Source organism: Corvus kubaryi, unplaced genomic scaffold, assembly GCF_017639235.1.
Source record: "Corvus kubaryi isolate FWS band 111438036 unplaced genomic scaffold, C.kubaryi_AGA036_p1.0 37385, whole genome shotgun sequence".
Lineage (NCBI taxonomy): Eukaryota > Metazoa > Chordata > Aves > Passeriformes > Corvidae > Corvus > Corvus kubaryi.
Genome location: NW_024581127.1, coordinates 29066597 through 29088344, shown reverse-complemented (window position 1 = coordinate 29088344; position 21748 = coordinate 29066597). Strand labels below are relative to the sequence as shown.

Below are 21748 nucleotides of genomic sequence, written 5' to 3'. Positions count from 1 at the left end.
TTTTTTTTTTTTTCCCATTTTATTCCCAACAGATTTGCCAAGTAACTCACTAGAAATGTCAATGTTTTTTTCATATTTACTGTGAAGACTAAAGTATTTAGTCATGATTATTGACTTTTTTCCCCTCTGTTCTCTGTTACTTTAATCAAGTTCAAGTTGGAGGGAAGATGACTGTTCAGATGCAACAAACCTGCTCAACGTGGTTAAGAGAGACAAAGACACCTTTCCCAATATGATTTGTGTGCTGACAGGTTCCCCCCTTTGATCAATATCTGTATCTCCACATTTAATTCTGTAAATTAATTCTGTCAGGTGAAACTCTGTTGAGCAGAAGGGAACTTTAAGCCTTGGCATCTATAATTAATATAATATAAACAAAACCAGTTTCACCCTTTTCCCAAAGACTGCAGGTAGAGGAGCTGCACAGACACGTGTGAGTTTGGGCTCTATTGATGCATAGTTTGGTCTGTGTGAATGTCTGCAGCCATTCCAGGACCACTGATAAAACTGGATGATTTCACAAAACCTCCCTGAGACAAAGAAGTGAAAGAGTACTTTTAATTAATGCACGGTAGGAACAGTTTGTTTTCATAGATCTTTTTATGACTTTTCTTTTTACTTATTTTCCCTCATAATCTCTTTGAAAGGCTTGCTTGTCTTTTTCAGCATTAAAAATCATGAAAATACCTATGCTAATTTGATAAAACCCTATTTTTTCCCTCGGTACTTCACTGTAGTTCAGGAGAGGAAAATGCTGGCACTTTTTGGTCCAGTGTGCTGGAAACGAAAATTCTAGCATCTAGCTCAGGAGTGAGCACTGGTTCTCATAGAATTTCTTTACCTTCCTTACACAGAGCCTTTTCACTGTTTGAAAGATTGCCTGGCATTAAATATTACAACATGATAACTCTGAACCCAGGTCTCTGGTGTTTTTCAGCCACCGAAACTCCTTTGCTGGCTCTGATGAGCTGGTAGTGCCTAAGAAATACTGGGTATACATTTCATTCTAACATAAACGTTTATAAGCATGAATTAGTTATGGCATAAAAATATCTGCCCACTTTCAACATTTATCCTGCTTATTACTGTGCACACTGTGCTGGTGGAAGAATATGATGACATACTGTAGTTTGCTTCCCCCCCACCCCCGCTGCTATCTGTGATGTGAACATCTGGCATCTGGAAATAAAACAGCATAAAGCACTCCACTTCTTGTCTACATGAATCAATCTGCAACCCAAGCTATGCTGAAAATAGTGGCTGCTGGATTAATTTCTGCAAGGGTTGTATCACATTCTTATGGAAGACTCAGCAGTTTTCATATGGATCTTTCCAAATGTTACAGGTGACGTGATTGTGTTTCACAAAAGATGTTTACTGTGGCAGGGTGGGTTGAAGTTACTTGGTACTTGGTATCTTTTCTTGCAGATTTTATTTTTGTTGTCATTCCTACCAGGCTATTTGGTATGGTGGAACAAAATATTTTAATGATTTTGTAATTTGCTCATAATTCAGATGGCAGAAAATTATTAAAGGGAGATATGACATCTAATGTTTCTTTCAGTCACTGAAGATCTTATTAGAAGACGTGCAGAACATAACAACTGTGAAATTTTTTCGCTGGAAGAAATCTCTTTACATCAGCAGGAAATAGAAAAATTAGAGCATCTTGACAAATGGTGTCGAGATTTAAAAATTCTCTATCTTCAGAATAACCTGATTCCAAAAATTGGTGAGTCTTTTCTCAAGATGTTTCTTTTAAAATGGATTCACATGTGTAATTTTGAAATCAGAAAAACAAAAAGTATTCTGTTATACTTAAGGGACTGTGATCCTAACAAGAGTTCCTTTCCTGGTTTCTTTATTAAATTTCGAAGAAGTGCAGAAATTTGCAAGAGAAGTTTTGAATGAAAAATATACTACTGAGATACAAGTCACTAGAAAATGAGTGTGAAACACCTTTTATTGATTAAAATTTCTAAACTCAGATATAGTTTAAATATCCCATCTTGTGGCAGAGAGACAAAGAGTTTACCATATACTATGGCGTCTGATATCATAGGATTAGCTCTTCCAGGCACATTTTTAAATTCCATTTTTATGCAAATCATATTGGTTTTGTTAACATTGAAATAAGTTTTATTCAGATAAAATACTTGCTTTTGTGCATGAACCAAACTTCCTACAACAAAGCCTCAATGGTCTTCCTGCACCACAGGAGAAGATATAATTTCATATGATCTGGTTTTGTGGGATAGGTCCATATGTTCCATATTGAAAGATGTGGCATCAATCCTTGGGCTAGAAAAGCTTATATTGTGTAGATGAACAACAAAAAGTTGGAAGTGTTCAGAAATTATATTAGTATATCTCTTTGAAATTTCTTAAGAGGAAGAAAAAAATACCAAGGTTTTAGGAGGAAATTCTGTGCTCAGAACTTGTAGGCAAATCCTTTAAGTTCTCTCAAGGGACTCATTAGGAAACTCTATCTCTACTGATAACACATGCATTTCTTAAAGTGAAGGAATCTTCTCCCAGAGAGAATTAAGTTTTTAAAACTGCTTTATGTTTCTTTGCCCCATCAAAGGAGGGACTAAAATAAGTTGGTTTTCTCTCTATTAATATGTCCTTAATAAGGCACAAGATTTCATCTTGTGGTTTTTCTGTCAACACTTGGGCCTCCTTCAAGTTAGTACAGGATACTGTATTCAGACTGTTGCTTTTTCGACACAATTTTTTTTTCAGCAATTTCATTTTTGAGACAAGCAATTTTTATCTTAACATAATCTAACTGTAGGAGTTGAAAAAGTATGCAAATTGGTGGTTCATATATTCCTGTATAATGTAACAGCTTTCCAAGGTAATACCTTAGTAACAAATGAAAAAAAAAAAAAACCAAACAACCCAACCCCAAAACAAAACAACACAACAAAACAAAAACAAAACCAAAAAAAACCCCAACAAAACAAAAACCACCCCAAACCGCCACCAAAAACAAAAGAAGCACCACCAACCCCTCCCCACACTACAGTGGTGACCAAAGGCATTGTCAACAGGGGCTGTATTACAAAGTATTGAAGTTGAGAAGTTACTCCTCCCGGTGGATACCAGCATGTCCTTGCTGGGGGCACAGCAGTTCCATGCTTCTGAATAACACAGAGAAATTATACAGGTTTATATTGGCTCTGTTGGGCTGTGTCTTTTCTCTTCTTAAAGAAAACATTTCTGCAGCTCTCAAGATCAGACTTGCCTCGTGAGCAGGCAGGGGGGGTTGTCCGGCACCCACTGTGTGTATGAATGATTCCACTGGCTTACACTCAGCTCTCTCACATCATCATCTGCACAGGCACTGCTATTACAGAAATATTGTAACAAAAACAAACATCCAAACTAAGCTGCACAAGTTCTTGCTGAGAAATTAATGTCATCATTTGTTTGTGAAGTATGTAGAAAATACCTCTCCAAGTTCTTAAAAAACTGTGGTACGATTCATGTCACTGAACCTGTAGATATCTTAAGTTTCCAAAGATGGAATGTCTCACTATGCTTTTTTAGCCATTCCTCTTGAATTAGATATGTGTTTTATGGATTTGTGATAAAAATGTGTTTATAACTTTCCTTATTTCTTTTTGCTTTTTAGTTTTGTGTTTTCAGAAAACTGTTTTGTCTTTTTGATAATATTAAAATACTAATGTCCAGTAATGTGGTACATATTCTGATTTGTATATCTTATTTTTTCTGCTTCATTGTTGCTTTGAAGTAAAGTAAGCAAGTGAAACCATAATGCCCTTTCCTGTGCTAAAAACTGAAACAATCCATCTATGTTTTGTTACAGAAAATGTGGGCAAACTAAAGAAGCTGGAATATTTAAATGTGGCTTTGAACAACATTGAAAGAATTGAAAATCTGGAAGGTCAGATTTTGAAAAAAAGCCATTTTGTCTTTTCATATTTGAATGCTTAAGTTGTGACTTGGTGTAAAAGAGGGTGGAAGCCATTAATCGTGTCCACCTGTAGGGGTATTTTGTGGATACTTAGAGGATCCTTGGGTACCGGGTTTCAATAAATGCTTCTTTGTAGCAAGTGCTTCCTACTGCTTAATTTTTCTCATTGAACTTTCCTAAATGTCTCTGGATCACGTTTCAAGTCATCTTCAGTTCAGGAATCAAGTGTCACACACAAGAAGGTTCTGTGCTGAGCACAGGTTGCATTGAGGGTCTGGGTTTTTTTTTTGAAGAGGTTTTCAGAGGATGCTTTTCTTTCATTGCTTGAAATCTTGTCTGTTTTATCTGTGTTTAATCCTGTTTATACTGTCACTTTTGCAGATTTCATGTGCAAAATCTGGCATTTTCCAAGATTAAAACCTAAGACTTGGAGCGACCCATAAACACATTCCATATTACTTGAATAATTTGTGACTTAATTATTTTCTGTTTCTTGATTCAGATTAGGCCAGTTGCTGAATCTTTAACATAGGCACCTTGACAAAGGAACTGTTAAAACAAACAAACAAACAAACTGGTTGGTTGGTTGGTTGGTTATTTGTGTGTGTGTGTTTTGGTTTGTTTTTCTTTTTTTTGGTTATTTGGGTGGTTGGTTGGTTTAGTTTGTGTTTTTAAGTCTGCAGGCTGGTTCAAGAGGATGGCTTAAATAAGAAACAAGCAAATAGTCTAAACACAGATTTGAAAAAGTTGAAGAAATAGGTAGTGTAGTATGTATTTGGGAATTTGTTGAGAAAGTTGCATTTGTTTTCATGCCACTAAATTTTAAATTCATCTATCAGGCCCCATTATTTATTACTGTGATTTGTCATTTGCTCAGGAGTTACAACCCTTGGGATTGGCCTTTGCCAAATTTGGGTTATTTAAATCCCCTAATAAAGTGTTCTGTGTTGTTTACTTTCTTACAGCTCAATGTGCATAAAACTTAGCAAACAGACCAGGAAAGGAAAATGATTACAGTGATGTGAATCAAAGCTGAGTTTACTCTCTGCTAAACTTTTTGCTCTTAGAGTCAAGGTTATGATTCATGGACACATTATGATAAAAGGAGAGGCTGATAAATTAAAAAATCAGAATTTCCAGAGCATTTTGTCACCTAATTTAGAGTTTCTGTTTGTAATGAATTGTTTTAGTACAAACACTTTCTCACCAGTATTTGCAATTTAACCAGTGATAAAGTATTTACAACGATAGCTGAGTCTACACAGTGGAAAACCTAACTTGGAGTGAATTTTTGGGAGATCTTATCTTTGTACTTGAGTAATATTACCAGAGATTTTTTATTTATTAGAATAATATATTTATTATTATTGAATAGTACTACCATACACAGAAATGAAACTCGTAATTGACCCTACTGTCCTTAAGCAATTGGATTGGATTTTAGCCGTGTAATTGAGACGTAGCTGAGAAGGGGTATCAAGGCAATCAGAATGTTAAAAACGAAATCCAGCTTATTTGAAAATGAAACATTTAAAAGCTCATCTATAAATGTCCACAAAGTTTTGATATTGATAAAACCAATAATGTTTTGGTATTGTGTATTTTATTGAGGTTGTTTTATTCCTGTAAATATTGTGAGCTCATAAACTTTAGCTGTGAGTCACTCTTTCACTCAGAAAGAGTCTTGGAAAAGATGTATTCTGATAGAATGAAACCAGTTTACAGAACACAAATGGAGACAGTTATATCCAAGTGTGTACGTGTGTGTATATATATATCATGTGTACATTTATGTTATGGAGAAATTGAATTAAGGCTTCTTTCAAACAGGCTGTGAAGAGTTGAAGAAACTTGACCTGACAGCCAATTTCATTGGTGAACTCTCCAGTATTGCATCTCTAAAATGCAATATACATCTGAAGGAACTGTTTCTCGTGGGTAACCCATGTACTGAATTTGAAGGTTATAGACAATTTGTAGTGGCAACTCTTCATCAATTAAAAGTAAGATTTTAAAACTTAAATTTAAATCCAAATAATAAATTAGTGCTGTCAACTGAACATACTTACCCTAAACAAAATAAACACCTGTACATTTTTGTAATGTTCACAGGAAATTAAATTCTATTCCAAAGAATAAATTATTACAATATTGTAATAATTGGTTCTATTTTGATGGAACCACAATTATTCATTAACATTTCTGTCATCTTTATTGGCGATCCTTAAACAAAATTATTTTAAATTTTTTTTCAAATAAATACTTTGTACAGTTCTGGCGCTTTTTCTCATTTGTTTTTATATATACAATGTATTTTTAAATTATTAGCATGATTGCAGAAGGTTAGTGTGTTGTTGGTACCATTCCAACAGTATATACCAAACCTGCAGTGTAAGACAGTAGAAAGATACAAGTGGGTGTAAAATTGCACTACATTGCATTGGCTGTAAATAGATACTTTGAGATTGTGGTTTTGTGCTATGACTGAACTGATGTAATGATTTCCTGTCAATGAAACAGTCCCAGGCCTGAAATATGCTCTCACAATTTCCCTCAGAGAAGCACAGGCACTGCTTAACTTAGTAGATTCAACTCTCTCAGTTGGCAGTAAACTAACACATCAAAAGAACTAATTTTGGGCTGAATCAGTCAGACAAATACCAGAGATGGCTGAAGGGACTCTCTCTACTGTATAATCTAATAAGACCAATTAAAATTCCTGGAAAATGCTAAAAGCTGATCTTAGACACACAAAACTGTTTCCAGATCTGAATAACAAGTTATTGTTAATTCTTTTTAATAAAGTATAACTCACATAGTGCTATGGATGTGTGAAAGATGCATTTCTAATTATAGACAAAACTTAATTATCAAAATTAAGCTACAATCTAATAGATTTATTGATTGAGTATGTTTATAATTTCTCACATATTTATATCGATTTTTCCCCCTTTGGTAAGTATTTGGATAGTAAAGAAATAGAACGTTCAGAGAGGATTAAAGCACTTCAAAACTATCCAGAAGTGAAATGGAAAATCAGAGAACAGGAACAAGCTTACCTTCTCAAAAGGGTCAGAGAAAAGGAAGAGGCTCAAAGAAGGATGCAAGAAAGAAAGGATAAGAAAAAGAAACAGATGGACTCTAAGTTTGGATTTGACAGGTAACAGTAAACAGCAACAGTTTGTGAGTAAACATGATTCTTTCTTTATTCAGAAATTTGGTTTCATTAAAGAGTTTATATAATTCCACTTAACATTTTTGTTCATCTTTATTGTTGATTCAAGCAGTTATTTCTCCTCATGCATGTTATCTCTAATGAAAAATATAATTAATTACATGCATAATTTATTATTGACCTGCAGACACAGTTCAATATAATTTTTTCTCTCACTCCAAGCTAAGTTGTCTGGGTGCCAAAACAGTGTAATGAATAGTTTCTTTCAGGGGAACAGCTGGAAATTGTTTTTTAAGGTAAAGCAGGGGTTCCAGAGAAAGCAGCTGTTCACCTATAATTGCTTTTGCCTTAGCATTATAACATCTGAAGACTGAAATGGAATATTGCAGGCCTTTGGTGTGGATTTTCCTACTTCTTCCACTTCATGTCACTGATACTACCTAGACAGCAGCAGGATTTTTGTCTGGGGTCATCTTCTACTGCACTGGCTACCCATCTTATTTTTAATCCAATAGACACTGTCTCATGAAGCTGCCTGCAGAAGTTTGTCCTCATAGATCACACCTGTATCATAAATTTAGTTTTCTCTCTCTATTGATAGAGATTTACAGAAGCTTAGAGCTAGGGAGAAAAAATGATTCAGGTGTTAAGATGCCATTTGAGGAGATGTTCATTGCTACCTTATAAATTTCTAATCTGTTGCTGCCTGATATTGGGAATTCTTAAATAGCACATGGACTGAAGGCTTTCTCTCACCTGAAAGTTGTGAGGATATCTGAAAATTCTGCTTCTGAAATTAAATCTGTTGAACTATCTGTCAGGGTTTTCAGGGGATTAGGTATAGTCATACTATCACTTCGTAGTCAGGTAAATAATAAACATTATGTCAAAATATACTTTGCTGATTGACAAAAGAAGCAGAGCAGAGAATGTTCTCCAAATATATAAGATACCATTCTTGGCAGGAATTGTACAGTTATTATTGGGTTGAAAAAATATTATTGAGGTAATTTGTTAGCAAGTTACTCTTCCTTCATTTCATTGGGATAATATTTCAGTGATCTTGTGTAGCCCAGACTCCCCGCAGGAAAAACCCAATCAGGCAGAAGGAGCTGGAGAGCAGGAAACATGCAGAACAGCTGAAAATGATGAAGAAGACAGAAGATTTTGGGAGGAGCCTACACCATATACTCCAGAATCTAGATTAGAAACTCACAGATATATTGAAGAAAAACGGAGAGCTAAAGACAATATAAGGTATTTTTTGTTTTAATATCTTTGATGAATTGAAGAAGGAGAAATTTTCAAAGGTACAGAGAACAGGCAGGTGACTGCCTGACATTAAATATTACTGTGAACTGACAGCTTAAATCCCTGTTGCTTGTTAAAATAGGCTTATACAATCTAAACTAAATATTCAGGTTGTTCATTTTATTTTCTTTCATTTTCTAAACTTCATTTAGGTACTCTTTATTTTATTTTTCCTCTGATAGAGTTTTTAAATATAATTTCTCGCTTCAACTCCATTTTATGGAGTTTAGAAGTTTCACTTTTCTGTCGGCTAACTGTTTGGTGTAGTTCAACATTTAACAATCTGCTAGAAACATTTTTCCATAGTGCAGATTGTATTGTGTAAATGCCATACAGGCCATGCTACAAGTTTTTGGCACAAGTGGCATTTCAGGCACCTTTTCTATGTAACTGAGAAATTTTTTCTTATTCTTTATCAAATATATTTGTCACAAGTAATAAAATTTTTCTGTTACCAGTGCTCTTTGGCATGGTGAATCTGAAGAAGTCTGGTCCCTGAAAAGCCTTTGAAACTTTATAAAGTTGTCACTGGTTTTGCTGAACATGAAAAATACATGCAGATACTAGCAAAAAACCCCCAGTATTTTATTGCTGCTGGCTTATCAGTTCCACAAGCATTGTAAACAATGTCTTTTTGTTTTTCTTTTTCTTTCTCTTACATAACCTGATTTGTGCCAGAGATTCTTTTAGTTGTTCTTTTTAACGGGCTTTTTAAAAGTTTTGTCAAGCCTAAGTATTGAAAAAGTCAGTCCTAGAGAACTCTCCAAGAAATCTGGAAATGTGCATAACTTATTGCTATTATTAATTCAAGTTGGAGCACTTTTCTGGAAGAACTATTGTCAAACCCAGATTCTAGCCAGTTCGAGTTCTGCTGTGTTTGGAAGTGCCTTGCTCTAGTCAAAAGTAAATGTGTTCCAAATGCTTCCCTTAAAGAATTCAAGGAGAGTCCAAATAGTGCTCTAATAAAGATAGAATAATTAATTTCTGTTTTTTTCTAAATTTCCAAGGCATTTAAAGGAGTTAAAAATCCTTTCATGGCTCATTTTGATTTGCTGTTGAGAAAGGTTCACAGTATCTTCTTTAGATGTTCAGTGCCAGAACAAGGCCACTCAGGTCAGCTCAAAGTTCAACAAATTGTAGACTCTAATGATTATGACAGGAGCAAATTTGCCTTAAAATGGTTCACATAAGTAGTCAATTTCCTCTGAGAACAAACTATAAAGAGCTAACAGGTGGTAGGATATAATTTGTGAGGTGTTTCTTAGAACATCTCTGGAACAGAGTGGTGGTTCATTCACTTTGCATTTGAGTGTCGAGTGTAGAAATTCAGGTATGGAGATTGGCAGCCCACAAATCCCACATGAAAGGTGATTTATATTATAGAATAGTTCTTAATACTTGGATAATTGTCTTTCTTAAACAGAAATTGGTTTTACGCAGTCGTTCCAGTAGCTCTACTTGAGTGTTTTTATTTCTTCTTCAAATCCATTGTATTTATAGACCAAATCTATTTTTATGTTTTTTCCCCAAGATGTTATAAATCTAAAATACTTTATATCCCTCATTAGTGATTTTCCTTTGAAATTTTCGTCTTGAACTTATAGTAAGAAATAGGTTCAGGAACAAAAAAAAAGCAATGCATTGCTGTTGGGGTTTATTTGAGAAATGTTTTCCTTTTTAATATGCTGGCTGAAGTGTCCATACCCATTAGAGTGACCAGCTGAAGAGTGAATTAATGCAACATGACAATTACACTGCTGTATTTTTAAAGAAAACAGCCATATTTTTACTTAGGTGCAAGCAGACTTTTCTTTTTCATGTTACTAAGATTCCTTACTCTTCCTTCCCTTACTCATAATCTAAACATTTACACAGGAAAATACCAGTATTACAAGTCTTAGTGATCTTACTGTGATCTGCTTTGTTTGGGCAGATAAATCTAAGGTAGCTCATTTATTGCACTAAATGAAAATCAGATGTAGTTTTAATTGCTGATAGCTGGAAATGGATAGTATATATATCAGTACAAATATATCAACACATCATCAATACATCAGGAATATGAATTGCCTTTTTTGAACAAAAAACACAACAAAAAATGTAGTGTGTGCATCAACAAATAATCTAGATGTTTGCCCTTTGGCCCTACTGTATCCTATTTGATGCTGCTTATAATCTTTTGACCATTAGAATTCTATTTACTAGAGCAGAATAGTGATTGAGAGACAGATGCTGTTTGGAGATAGGCCAAGCACTTGTTCAGTGGGAGTAATCAAGTGAGCATGAATAAAAATTCTTTAGAATTGCTTGCCCATACATCACACCAGTTATCAGTGGCAAGACCTTGTGATGAGTTTGACCATTTGTAGTGGTTTGGTCCAAAATACTCATTACTGTTTATCTTCTGTGAGATAAGAATTAGGAGAAATGCAAAACAGGCACCAAACTTGAAAGAATATAAAGAAGTTTATTAACAGACCTAAAAGAAGAAAAAAAAAATTATACCACCTTCAGAACTCTCCTCCTCCCCCCACCTTCCTCCCTTCTCCCACTGACAATGTGAAAAAACAACCCTTAAGATGTTCAGTCTGTTTACCACTTCCATAATAACCTTGTTCAGTCCGTTTAGAGAGAGAAGTCTCTTCTTGCTCATGCTATGAAAACATTATCACAACGAGACAGCCGCTCACTTCCAAATATTGTTCAGTCCATTTAGGAAGAGGAGTCTCTGCCTGCGTGTGAGTCCTTTCCCCCGACTTGCAGCTTTTCCCGCAACTGCTTTCGAGGGTCCACTCTTGAAGTTTTTTGGGGTATAATTTTAAGGTTGAGCCGTTCAGAAACAAAAACAGAGGCCCTTCTCCTTCCCTGGGAGCAAAGGGTCTTCATCATCTTCATCGTTAGGACTATCTCTGGGAGCATCTCTACGGACTGAGGTTTTCTCCTTTCCCATTTGGAGCAAAAGTCCTCATCTGGTTCATCTCTACGGACTGAGGTTTTCTCCTTTCCCGTTTGGAGCAAAAGTCCTCATCTGGTTCATCTCTCCCTGTCCAAACTTCTCATGAAATTACAGCTGCGTCAGCATCTGCCTATCTCAGCGCAGGTGCTTTTGCTCACGAGTTGAACACTCCACCCCCCATATCTTCATGAAATTACAACAGGATACTCTGATATATCATAGCTTCACAAGAGAATTTCAGCTTTAAGCATCTCCTCTCTCTCTTCCCTCAGGTTTTCAGCTCTTCACAGCAGTAAAAGGGTTAATCTCACCTCGGCCTTGCAGCTTTACAGCTGGAATGTTGAATTTCTCTTATCGCAGTGGAGAGGGGGGAGAGCCGAGCCGCTCCGGCTGCCCACGGCAAGGCAGTGGGGGGGGGTTCCACGGCTGGAACAGGTCCATGGCTTCAGGATGGCCGTGGCCCGGCCCGGCCTGGCCCGAGCAGGGCCTGGCCGGGCCCACTGGCCCCCACACGGGGCCCGCAGCCACCTGTCCCAGCGCCGGAAACGAGAGAGAGCTTGGAGGGGGAGTTTGCCTATTCTTAAATGTGGATCACAGAGGCAGTCACAACTTTAAGTGGCTTAGAGAATTGTCCATATTCAAACTGGCCAGCTGATAGGTTCTATCAGTTCCCAGAGGAAACTGTAAGCACCCCTTAGCAAGGACGTCCCTTCCGGGACTATGCTTGCTAACCTATGACACCATTCCTAACTAGAAAAAATGTCCCATTTCATACGTTTAAGCCATCCAGGTTTTCATGTGGTATACCAGATAATTTGATATATTTCTGTTTGATAATGGATATGGTGACATGCAGAAGAAGTTATTGTCCATGTAAGATGTGATGTTACAAATCTTGCTCATCTTTAGATGACACTCTTAATGTGTAATTTGACCTGTGATGCAATGTTTTTTTCCTGAAATAAATTATAGCCTTAACATCAAATACCAGATAATTCTTACTTCTTGCCATACTCTTCTTTATTTGTGCTATTAAACATAATAATAACAAAGTTCTAACCATTACCATAAACAATTTTTCTTTCTGTTTTGTTAAGGGAAGCAAAAAAGAGAGAGAAGCCTCCTTGGACATTGATGACTGCAGAAGGAAAAGTTCTGAATGTGAATGTGCCTAAGTATGTAAGGTTAAACAGTCTAATATCTATAGTTGGTTTGGGCAACTATTTCAAGATATGTGACAATACAAAAATAAGAGGGCTGAAAAATTCTTGTTGCAGTATTATATTCCTTGTGGGAAAACTGTATTCTAAATTTATGTTCTGGTGCTGGAAAAAGACTCAAGATTTAGTAAAGTGTTGAAGATTGTTTAATTTAACATCTTTGTCTTTAAAGATTGAAGAACTTTTTTTCTGTAAATGATATAAGATATTTCAGTCTTTTCCCTTCTATGGTAAGGCTCTTTCTTGGAGCATCTTGCTAATAGTGGAAAAAGTTTAACTGGTTTGACTGTTGAAGATAAATGTGTATGAGCAGCCACTTTAAATATGGAAAAATACATCCCAGCAATATTTCTGGACAAAATCATTCTGTGTTCTGATGACAGATGTAAAACTGGCAGAACTGGGAAGGATAATCAGCTTCTGTGGCAAGATGCCCTGTGACACTGAGTGAGGTCTCCAGCAGCAGAGGATGGGGATACAGGGAAGTGTCTTGTGTTTTACCATTGACAAAGGCACTTAGGTATTCAGGTGTTTTGGAATGAGTTTCCAGGGATATCAGCCATTTATTTTACTTGAACCAAAACTTCATTTTCTAAGGGAAAAGCAGGAGGCAGTGTCCAAACATTATTTCCTTATAAATAGCTCCCCACAGGGCTTCCTACAGGAGACTGGGATAAGAAAGTGGCCACTTATCTCTCTGCTGTCCTCTGAAGAAGTTTTTCCATTTAAGACTGATTTAGCTGCAAAACCAAATCTGTGAACGTGGTTATAATTAGCATGAAGACTGCTTTCGAAATCTTGGAAATTTAGAAATCCTTGCAAGTCCAAGGAATTACTGGTAGTGCACAATTTTCAGTAGAACAGAGAGAATTAAAGGTAGTGGAAGAGTTTAGTGTCATGTTTAGTGTCATGTAGAGCCACGTTTAGTCTGTCTGTACCGGGAGACACTTTCCATGGTATTGATGTACCTTTTTCAGTAAAAATGTGTTGACTGAAAAAAAAAATATATATAATTTTCTAATCCAAAAAAGACAAGCCTAAAATAATTTAAATCTTGTGTTAATAGAAGTTGATTGTGCCTCTAAAAAGCAGAGACATTTAGACTCAATCTGTAGCTATCTTCTTTAGAAGAAATACAGAGTTCACTGTTAGTAGCATCCCTGTTTGTGTCACCCGAGTTTTCTGAATTTAGTCCGTGGATGTGCCCACATAAAGCCAGACCAATGAGGATTTTTTTGTCATGGCTTCAACAAGAGTGTCACAGCTGTTCAGTGCAATCTGGCAGTGTATTGGAGAGACATAAAGAAAGAGATACCAGTAAGCAGATGGTGTTCTCCAAAGTTTTTGCTTCAATGTGGAAGTCTCATGTCCATAAAAATGTCCAAGCTTCTCTGATGTTCTTTTGGATGGTTAACAAGAGGAATGGCTGCCTGCTGCTGAGGACAGACTATTTCTCTTCTTCAGTTCTGATTAAGATTCCTCCTGGAAAATTTTATAATTCTGTGCTTTTGTTCTCCCTTCATGTGTTAGTGGATTCTCAAAATCAGTCATGCAGTAAGACAAAAAGCCTGAACAGGAAATAAAGTTATTTTGTAGTCTTTGCACTTTTCCATTAAAAAAACTCATAAACTACAACCTCTGTAAACTTTCTTGCAAATTTACTGTATCAGAATACAGGAGAGCAAAGAGTGAAAAGTATATCTGACAAATACTTTTATTGCTGAAACAGTTTATCATCTAATCTGTTAACATCTGATGATCTTTCCATTACCTGAATCCAACATATCTAAGTATTTTAATGTCACTGAAATAGCCCAGATAAATTATATTAAGCAAAACCCTTACATTTTATACTAATAACTAATTTATCAAAAGCTTCTCATTTGTAGGTGATTTTATTCCATTTTTTTCTCTGCTTTCATACATGGGAAATGTTTGAGCATATGAGAAGAACTTGTAAGTCTAGACTAGATCTCCTAACAGTTGTAGTAATAGATGACACCAATTTATACCTGGTAAGATTCGTTCTCAATTTTAAGAACACAGCTAACAGATCACAAACATGCAGCTAATACAATCTACAGGCTCATTTTCAACAAATATAAAGCTTATAGAATCAAGGATATTACACAAATTGTATTTTACTTTGGAAATGCACAAACAGATATTTATACTTGGGGCAAATTAATTGCTATGAACAAAAATGCATTATTTTAAACATACCATAAGGTTAGAGTGACAAAGTTCTGTGTTTTTCATGCATTTTGGAACTGTTTTTTTCTATGAAGATGTAATAGAGCAGACGGGTTTCACCAGCAGATGTCTCTCGTTCTGCATTGACAGAATGAGCTTAATTTTAACTGACCTTCAACAAAGGTTTTTCTTTTTTTCTTTTCCTTGTGGTTTGAGTAGGGAGAACAGAAAATAAATGTAAGAATGACCTTGGCTCAAATGCCAGTATTTTTTTCTGTCCATAGGAAAATTGCAACTGTTTCTAAAATGAACACGTGACATACTGTCTAAATGGTGTTTGTATTCATCTAAAATTGCTAACATTTGAACTATGCTGTAATGTTTGCTTATTCACTCCAGTAGTATTTTATCCTGGAGGTGTTTCTTGTCATTGTTATTAGGCTTCATTTCTCTTTGAAAGATGATGAAGAAAACAACCAGATCATCTTGGATCTCGCTGTTTACAGGTCAGATTTTTTCCTCCTAATTTTTGCCACTCATAAGATGTAATACTTTCAGTTATACTGCTCTCTGTTACGGGGACTTTCCAAGAGGAAAACAAGTAACATAGTGGATAATGGAACCAATCTTGAAGCCTGTGCCAAATAAATGAAGCTAAATAAGCCAAAGGCCCTTCACCTGTTCTTTTAATCCTGAATGGGGACTGTGTCTAAGAGTCCTTTTGGGATCTGGTGTTTTTTGCAGTCCACAGGTTCCTTCCACACCTGTTTTTTTTATAATTATGTAAAATCTTCTCCAGTTTTCATTTGCAGATAAGGTCTGTAGGGAGTGGGTTTTTTGCTCATCCTTTGGCCCTAGAAGTGCTCCAGTACAGTTCATGTGCTTCTAGTTAAATTCTTCTCTTCCCTGAGACTGGGTAGGGTAGCCTTGTCGTTTTTCCTTGCTTACTGGAAAGAGTCCATGGCTCATGTTAACTCTTGAACTCTACCAGGGCATTGCCTGGAAGAAATTTGGTTGAACCAGGCAAAATATGACAAGGAGACCTGATAACTATTAGATAGTACATATACTGCTAAGCATTACAATGACCTTTTCCGTTCTTCAGTTCTTCCTTTGAAACTCATTAATTTCCCTCAAAAGAGATTTGCTCTATGTTTCTGACTTTTAAGATTTTTTTTGGAACCTCAGAAAATCTATTTAGGTGCAATAAATTGCTGGATGTACTACAGAATCACAGAATCATTTAGGTTGGAAAAGACCTTCAAAATCATTAAGTCCACCCTTTGGCCCATCATGACCTCATCAACTACACCATGGCATTAAGTGCCATATACAGTTATTTCTTGAACAGTTTGGGACCCTGGGCAGTCCATATTTTAATAGTCTGTGCTCACTTGTAAGAAATGCAGACTAAAACATTTGAAAAATTCACCTGTAAAATAATGTTGTAAACGAAGGGAAATGGGAAATATGTACTTGTGCATTCACATGAGTCACATCAGGTGTTACATGGTGAAGAGCAGATGTTAAAGTGGGGCTTTTACAGGTCACAAATTTTGTTTGAAAGATTTAAAATTACTGTGTTTTCTGGGAATGGAAAGTATACCTGTTCATTGTTTTCCAGCAAATTCTGTATAAAAAAGGGAACTTCTATTATAAACTTATTAGTAAAGCCCTCAGAAGGAAAAGTAGCAGGATATTTTCACAATTTTAAATAGCACATAGATTAATTTCCATATTAATGTAAAGCAATGAACTAACAGATGAAAAACCTTGTTGTTTTTCTCCAGGATTTTGAATTCTTGTAGTTATACAATAGCTGATGTCATGGACTTGACATTATTTTAATTGGCATTCACAGGAAGATTGTGGACTTTTTTTCCCCAAAACTTTAAATCCTAATAGTATTTTGTATAAATTAATAACTGAAATTTAAGATTGTGCTTTATAAATAGTGAAATCTTGAAAGAGCTATATGGTCTATTGTAGATTGATTCATTTATTTATATTTCATTCTGAAGACATTTGGACACTTCTCTACTTGATGTTGATGTTCAGCCAACTTACATACGAGTACTGGTGAAGGGAAAGGTTAGTGATTTCTTGCTACATTAATTGCAAATCAAGAGTTATTGTTTACCATAGTTAGTCAGTGGACTCTGGATCTGACTTCCCTAAGTCACCAGTCATTTGCATCTATGCAGAAAGAATGTTCTTTCAATACCTGCATTATTTTGGACCACCCATAAAGTGTGAAAGTCCTAACCAGAAGATGTGCAAAGTCTGAAATAAAATTTCACTTTCCTTTTCTCCTCTCCTCTTATTCCCCCCACACAGTGTACCATAATTCACTTCAGAAGAGAGCTTCCTAGTTGCCCTAGGCTAGAATTTAGCAATTTCACAATCTGGAATTTATAGCTGACAGAAACCAATGGATGTATATTCTTTTGAAAGGGCATTTAAAATGTCATTCCAGTTTTCTCTCTTCTCAGTGGTTTTAATTTTATCATCATTTTTAAAAAAAATTCAAAGTGCTTCCACAGTAAACCAAAATACCTATTTTTAACTGAGCCAACTGCATAAACAAAACTTGAGGAGTGCTTTACATCTAAATAAACTGGATAATCTTTCTCATTTAATTGCTAATATAAGTCAAGCATCATTTTATAACCTTCTTTAGAAATGCCACTTCAGGAATGGCAGCAGTTCAGGAACATACATCTGACTCTACTTGTAAGTAAAAGCTATTTAGCATAATCTATTGGGTTTAGTAATACCATACATAAAGTGAAAGGATTTAGACCTGCAGTGTCCTTAAGATCAAAGGATGTGATAATGGTGGGTTTGTATTTGTTCTGTCCATGTGAAAGAAAGTAAAAAATATTTTAGCATGATATACTTCAATCCCATATTGTCTTGTAGCCATTTCAGCTTGTGCTCCCTGAGGAAGTGAAGCCAGACAGCAGCTCTGCTAAAAGATCACAAACAACTGGTCATTTAGTTGTCACCATGCCAAAGGTATGTAAAATAGTCTGAGGAGACATCATACAAAGATCCTTAAATGTTGTGAGTACTTCGGGAATGTGTCTGAGTTACAGGTAACATCTGTCTTGCTGAAGATATGCAGTGTAGCCTTTCCCATCAGGGCATATTTTCCAAAAAAGGAACATTGCATAAAGACAATTTAATTGCTGAGCCAAGCCTTAGTACTTAAAATCCCTCTAAAGGAACATAATAAAAATCAATATTGATAGAAATTTGTATTTCCTTTACTTTATACAAAATCAGCCTTTTATATACCAAAAGAGACTATGCAAAACATGCAGTATTATGCAAATGTATAAGAAGATAGCTTTTTTTAAATAATGAAAAAAGCACATACTTATTTTCTTTTTCCACTTGTGAAATAATAAAAGAAATCAGTTTATCAAAATTTGTGTGGCACACATATGTATGAATGTTACGTCTTTGTTCAAATATAGGGGTGTTGCACTACTCTCGTGTCTCGTGTTTGGAACAAGAGTTGCTTAATTCATTTTCCCTTCATGCTCTCCCTGGCTGGAAAGGTTTCCCTGACCAGCTGTACAAACTACTATGACCATAGAGCAAGGAGGTTGTGGCAACGTGGTGTTTCAATTGAAACCGCTTGGAGCAGACAGGGAGCTGGAAGTTTTAGGGAGGTAGAGTTCAGGAGGTGAGAATGGATTACATGGTGGGGTTCTGTATGCTGAGAGAGAACTTAATCAACTGCAGCATCCTCTGCTGTTATTTCTGTGGAGGGTTGAGTTGCTTTTAAGGCCTCTAGGACATCTTATACTTTTGGTTTTCAGAATACACTAATCCCACTCAGGGATAGTTACAGTAAAAAAAACCAATCTCTTGGTGCTCTAACCTTACCCTTCTGTCCTTTAGGAAGTTTCTGTTGTATAAGGGCAGGGAACATGTGTGAGTCCACCAGAATATATCAAATACAGCATTTCCTTCTGAAAGAAGAACCTATTTAGTTGAAATCGCTTCACCTGCTATATGGGGTCATTTCCTTCTCTTCGTGCTCTGATTTAATTTTAAGACTATGCATCTAGTAGTTCTAACTAAAAAGTTATTTTTCATCTTTTGGCTTTTTCCTTTTGTGGTTATTACCGTCTATGTTCCCTTCTACACTCCAGTCCCATACCATCTGTCTGTCCCTAGGAGGACAGGCTCTCATTGAATCACAAACTGTCGCTCTAGCATCAAGCACACAATTTTGCCAAAAACTTGAAGAGTACTGAAAATAGTAATTACTTGGTTAAGGTAGATATTTTCTTAATGTTCAAAATTCACTCAAATGAGGATTTATGTTTTCATAAATTTGTTTGAAAATGAGGCCTTGACATTTGCCATTTTGGATAGTGTAATTTCCAAATGTCTATGAATAATTTTGTTTAATAGTTACTTGTCTTTGGGATATTTTAAGTACTGTCAGTTTTCTGTCCCATACCCTGCTTTTATTACTTATATATTTTGCTAGTCTCTTTGTGATGGATGGTCAATACCTTAGAAAATGTAAATATTTCCAAGAGTTTCTGGATATATATTAACTCTGCTGCCTGCCTATAAAGCCATACCTAAATCAGCGAAATGAATATTATCTCTTCATACTGTAATTGAGAACTGCCTTTATTCCATTATTAACTTTATATTTAACCTACCTTGATATTTTAGCTACACCTACATATTTTGCCTAGCCCGAGGCTCTGAAGCATGCTTCATCTCAGAATATGTGATTCTCAGATATTTTTAAGACATGAGGAGAGAGAAGCACTATGGAATAACTGGGTTGATGTTCTCAGCTTGGGCTTGGTTTGGTTAAAACTACTTGAGTAGATTGACCACAGCAAGAGATGCATGAATGGAATGCTGCATGGTCTCTTTGTTGTCAGTGGATCCTGGAAAGCAGCTTTGTGGAAAAGCGCCTGGGAGTCTTGGTTGCCACTAAGTTGTGCATGAGTCAGCAATGTTCTCTTCTGTCAAAGAACACCATTTGTATCCTGAGCAGCATTAGGAGCATTGCCAGCAGGTGGAGGGAGGCCATCCTCCCCCTCTGTTCAGCATTTGTGAGATACACGTGGAGTGCTGTGTCCAGTGCTGGGCTCCCCAGTGCAAGAGAGACATGGACATGCTGGATAGAGTCCAGCAAAGGGCCACAAAGATGATTAAGGAACTGGAGTACCTCTCCTATGAGGAAAGGCTGAGACTCTGGAGAAAAGAAGGATCAAGAGCATCTTATCAATACACAGAAATACATAAAGGGAGGGTGCAAAGAGGCAGAGCCAGGCTCTTTTCAGTGGTGCCCAGTGACTGCACCAGAGACAGTGGGCACAGACTGAAACTCAGGAGTTCCCCCCAGACATCAGGAAACACTTTTTTACTGTGAGGCTGACTGGCTACCTTCACAGGTCACCCAGGGAGGGTGTGAATCCTCCAGCCCTGGAGATCCTCTAAAGCCATCTGGACACAGTCCTGGGCAACTGGCTCAAGTGGGCCCTGCTTGCACAGGGGGCTTGGACCAGATGACCTCCCCAGGTCCCTGCCAATCTCCAGAATTCTGAGATCCTGTGAACTTCATGGATTTGCTGACCAAAGATGAATCTGTGTTACTTCAGCAATTGCATGTAACAGATACTAACCTATTGTTCACTGTTCTATGTTACAGTCACAGAATCTGTTCTCTTCCCCTAAGACTGAAATAGAGTGTTCAGTTTAAATTTTTGGGATATAGATCCTCTTCAGGTGATCTCCATCCATACAAAGTTTATTATTATTAATGGGATGTAATCTAGGAAAAAAGGTATAATGAATAATGATTAACAACAGGAAGGCCAATAAATATTTTCTTGCAGAATATTATGGCAGATTTTATCAATGCTTGAGAATACTAGTTTGAGATCACCAACTTAATGGGAATTCCTCATAGTAAGATAATAGGAAGACCAGAACACATGCAATTTCTTTCAGGCTGTATCAGTGACAAGACAAGCTGAATGACTGTATTGCACTATATTTAACCCTTTTGTTCCTGATAAACAGTTATCAATTTTTTTTTTTTTTTGCAACTCGATAAATGGCCTAGCACATTCCTTACATAACTGAAATGTTGTCCGTTAATCTAAAAATAGTCTCCTATAATAAGCTTCATGCAATAGTGTCCTAAAAATATCTCTCTCTTCTCAGTAACACAGCAGAAATCTATCTGAATTATACGTGTTTTTCACTGGCTTTAGTGAGCTTCTGAACAAGTTAATAAGTCTTTCACCATTCATCTTCCAGCCTGTTTATAGTTCCCTAGTCTTTAAAAACAAAAACAAAACCTCTTGCCTCTCTGATGACCTTGCCACACCACAGATGTTGGAGATAGTAAATTCTACATGAAGTAAAGGAAATAATTTTTACATTCATTTCTGGATTTTTTTTTATTAACCATGCTACTTGCTACTCAACAAATCACCACAGAATGTGTGCCTTTCTAAGGCAGTGTTTACCAACATTTTTTGGAACGTCATCAAAAGAAACTGAAGGACACAATGTTCAGTGAAATAATATAGTGACACTTTAAAAGTGTAGTGTTTATACTGTAACAATCCTCTGTATGGAGATATTGCATGTGTGAGGTGTTGATAGTGACTACATTGTACATGCCTCATGTTCTGGGAAAAATATTTGTGCCATGAAGCTTCTCAGATTTTGAACCTCTATGCTCTGGCAGCATCATCTTTTCAGATGATGCAGGAGAATTAAAAACCGAGAGATTCTTTAATAGGATTTGTCAAAAATTGGTATTTATTAAATAAATGATATCAGAAAATGTCATCAGTAGATTACACAAGCATTTTAATTACTGTCTGAGTAAAACCATCAAACCCCAGTTTTATTAACAAGCAGGTTTTATTCAGGGTTCTGAGACATTCTCT

At 36.2% G+C, this 21748-nt stretch overlaps 1 protein-coding gene across 10 annotated transcripts in view; it reads left to right on the top strand.

Annotated features, from left to right (window-relative positions):
- Window positions 1–21748, top strand: part of DNAAF11 (dynein axonemal assembly factor 11) — a 95381-nt gene that overhangs the window by 16806 nt on the left and 56827 nt on the right. For 7 of the 10 annotated variants that reach the window (XR_006017398.1, XM_042036330.1, XM_042036329.1 and 4 more), the window contains 9 exons: window positions 1565–1732; window positions 3836–3913; window positions 5774–5946; window positions 6904–7103; window positions 8190–8375; window positions 12483–12560; window positions 15239–15304; window positions 16820–16889; window positions 17721–17816. Coding sequence is in view for 8 of the 10 variants with exons in the window: in XM_042036330.1 (XP_041892264.1) it covers window positions 1565–1732; window positions 3836–3913; window positions 5774–5946; window positions 6904–7103; window positions 8190–8375; window positions 12483–12560; window positions 15239–15304; window positions 16820–16889; window positions 17721–17816 (1115 nt within the window). In the remaining 2 variants the exon portion in view is untranslated. Of the gene's footprint in view, window positions 1–403; window positions 572–1564; window positions 1733–3835; window positions 3914–5773; window positions 5947–6903; window positions 7104–8189; window positions 8376–12482; window positions 12561–15238; window positions 15305–16787; window positions 16890–17720; window positions 17817–21748 lie in introns of all 10 variants that reach the window. The other 3 variants (XM_042036334.1, XR_006017399.1, XM_042036328.1) reach the window with 3 other exon arrangements.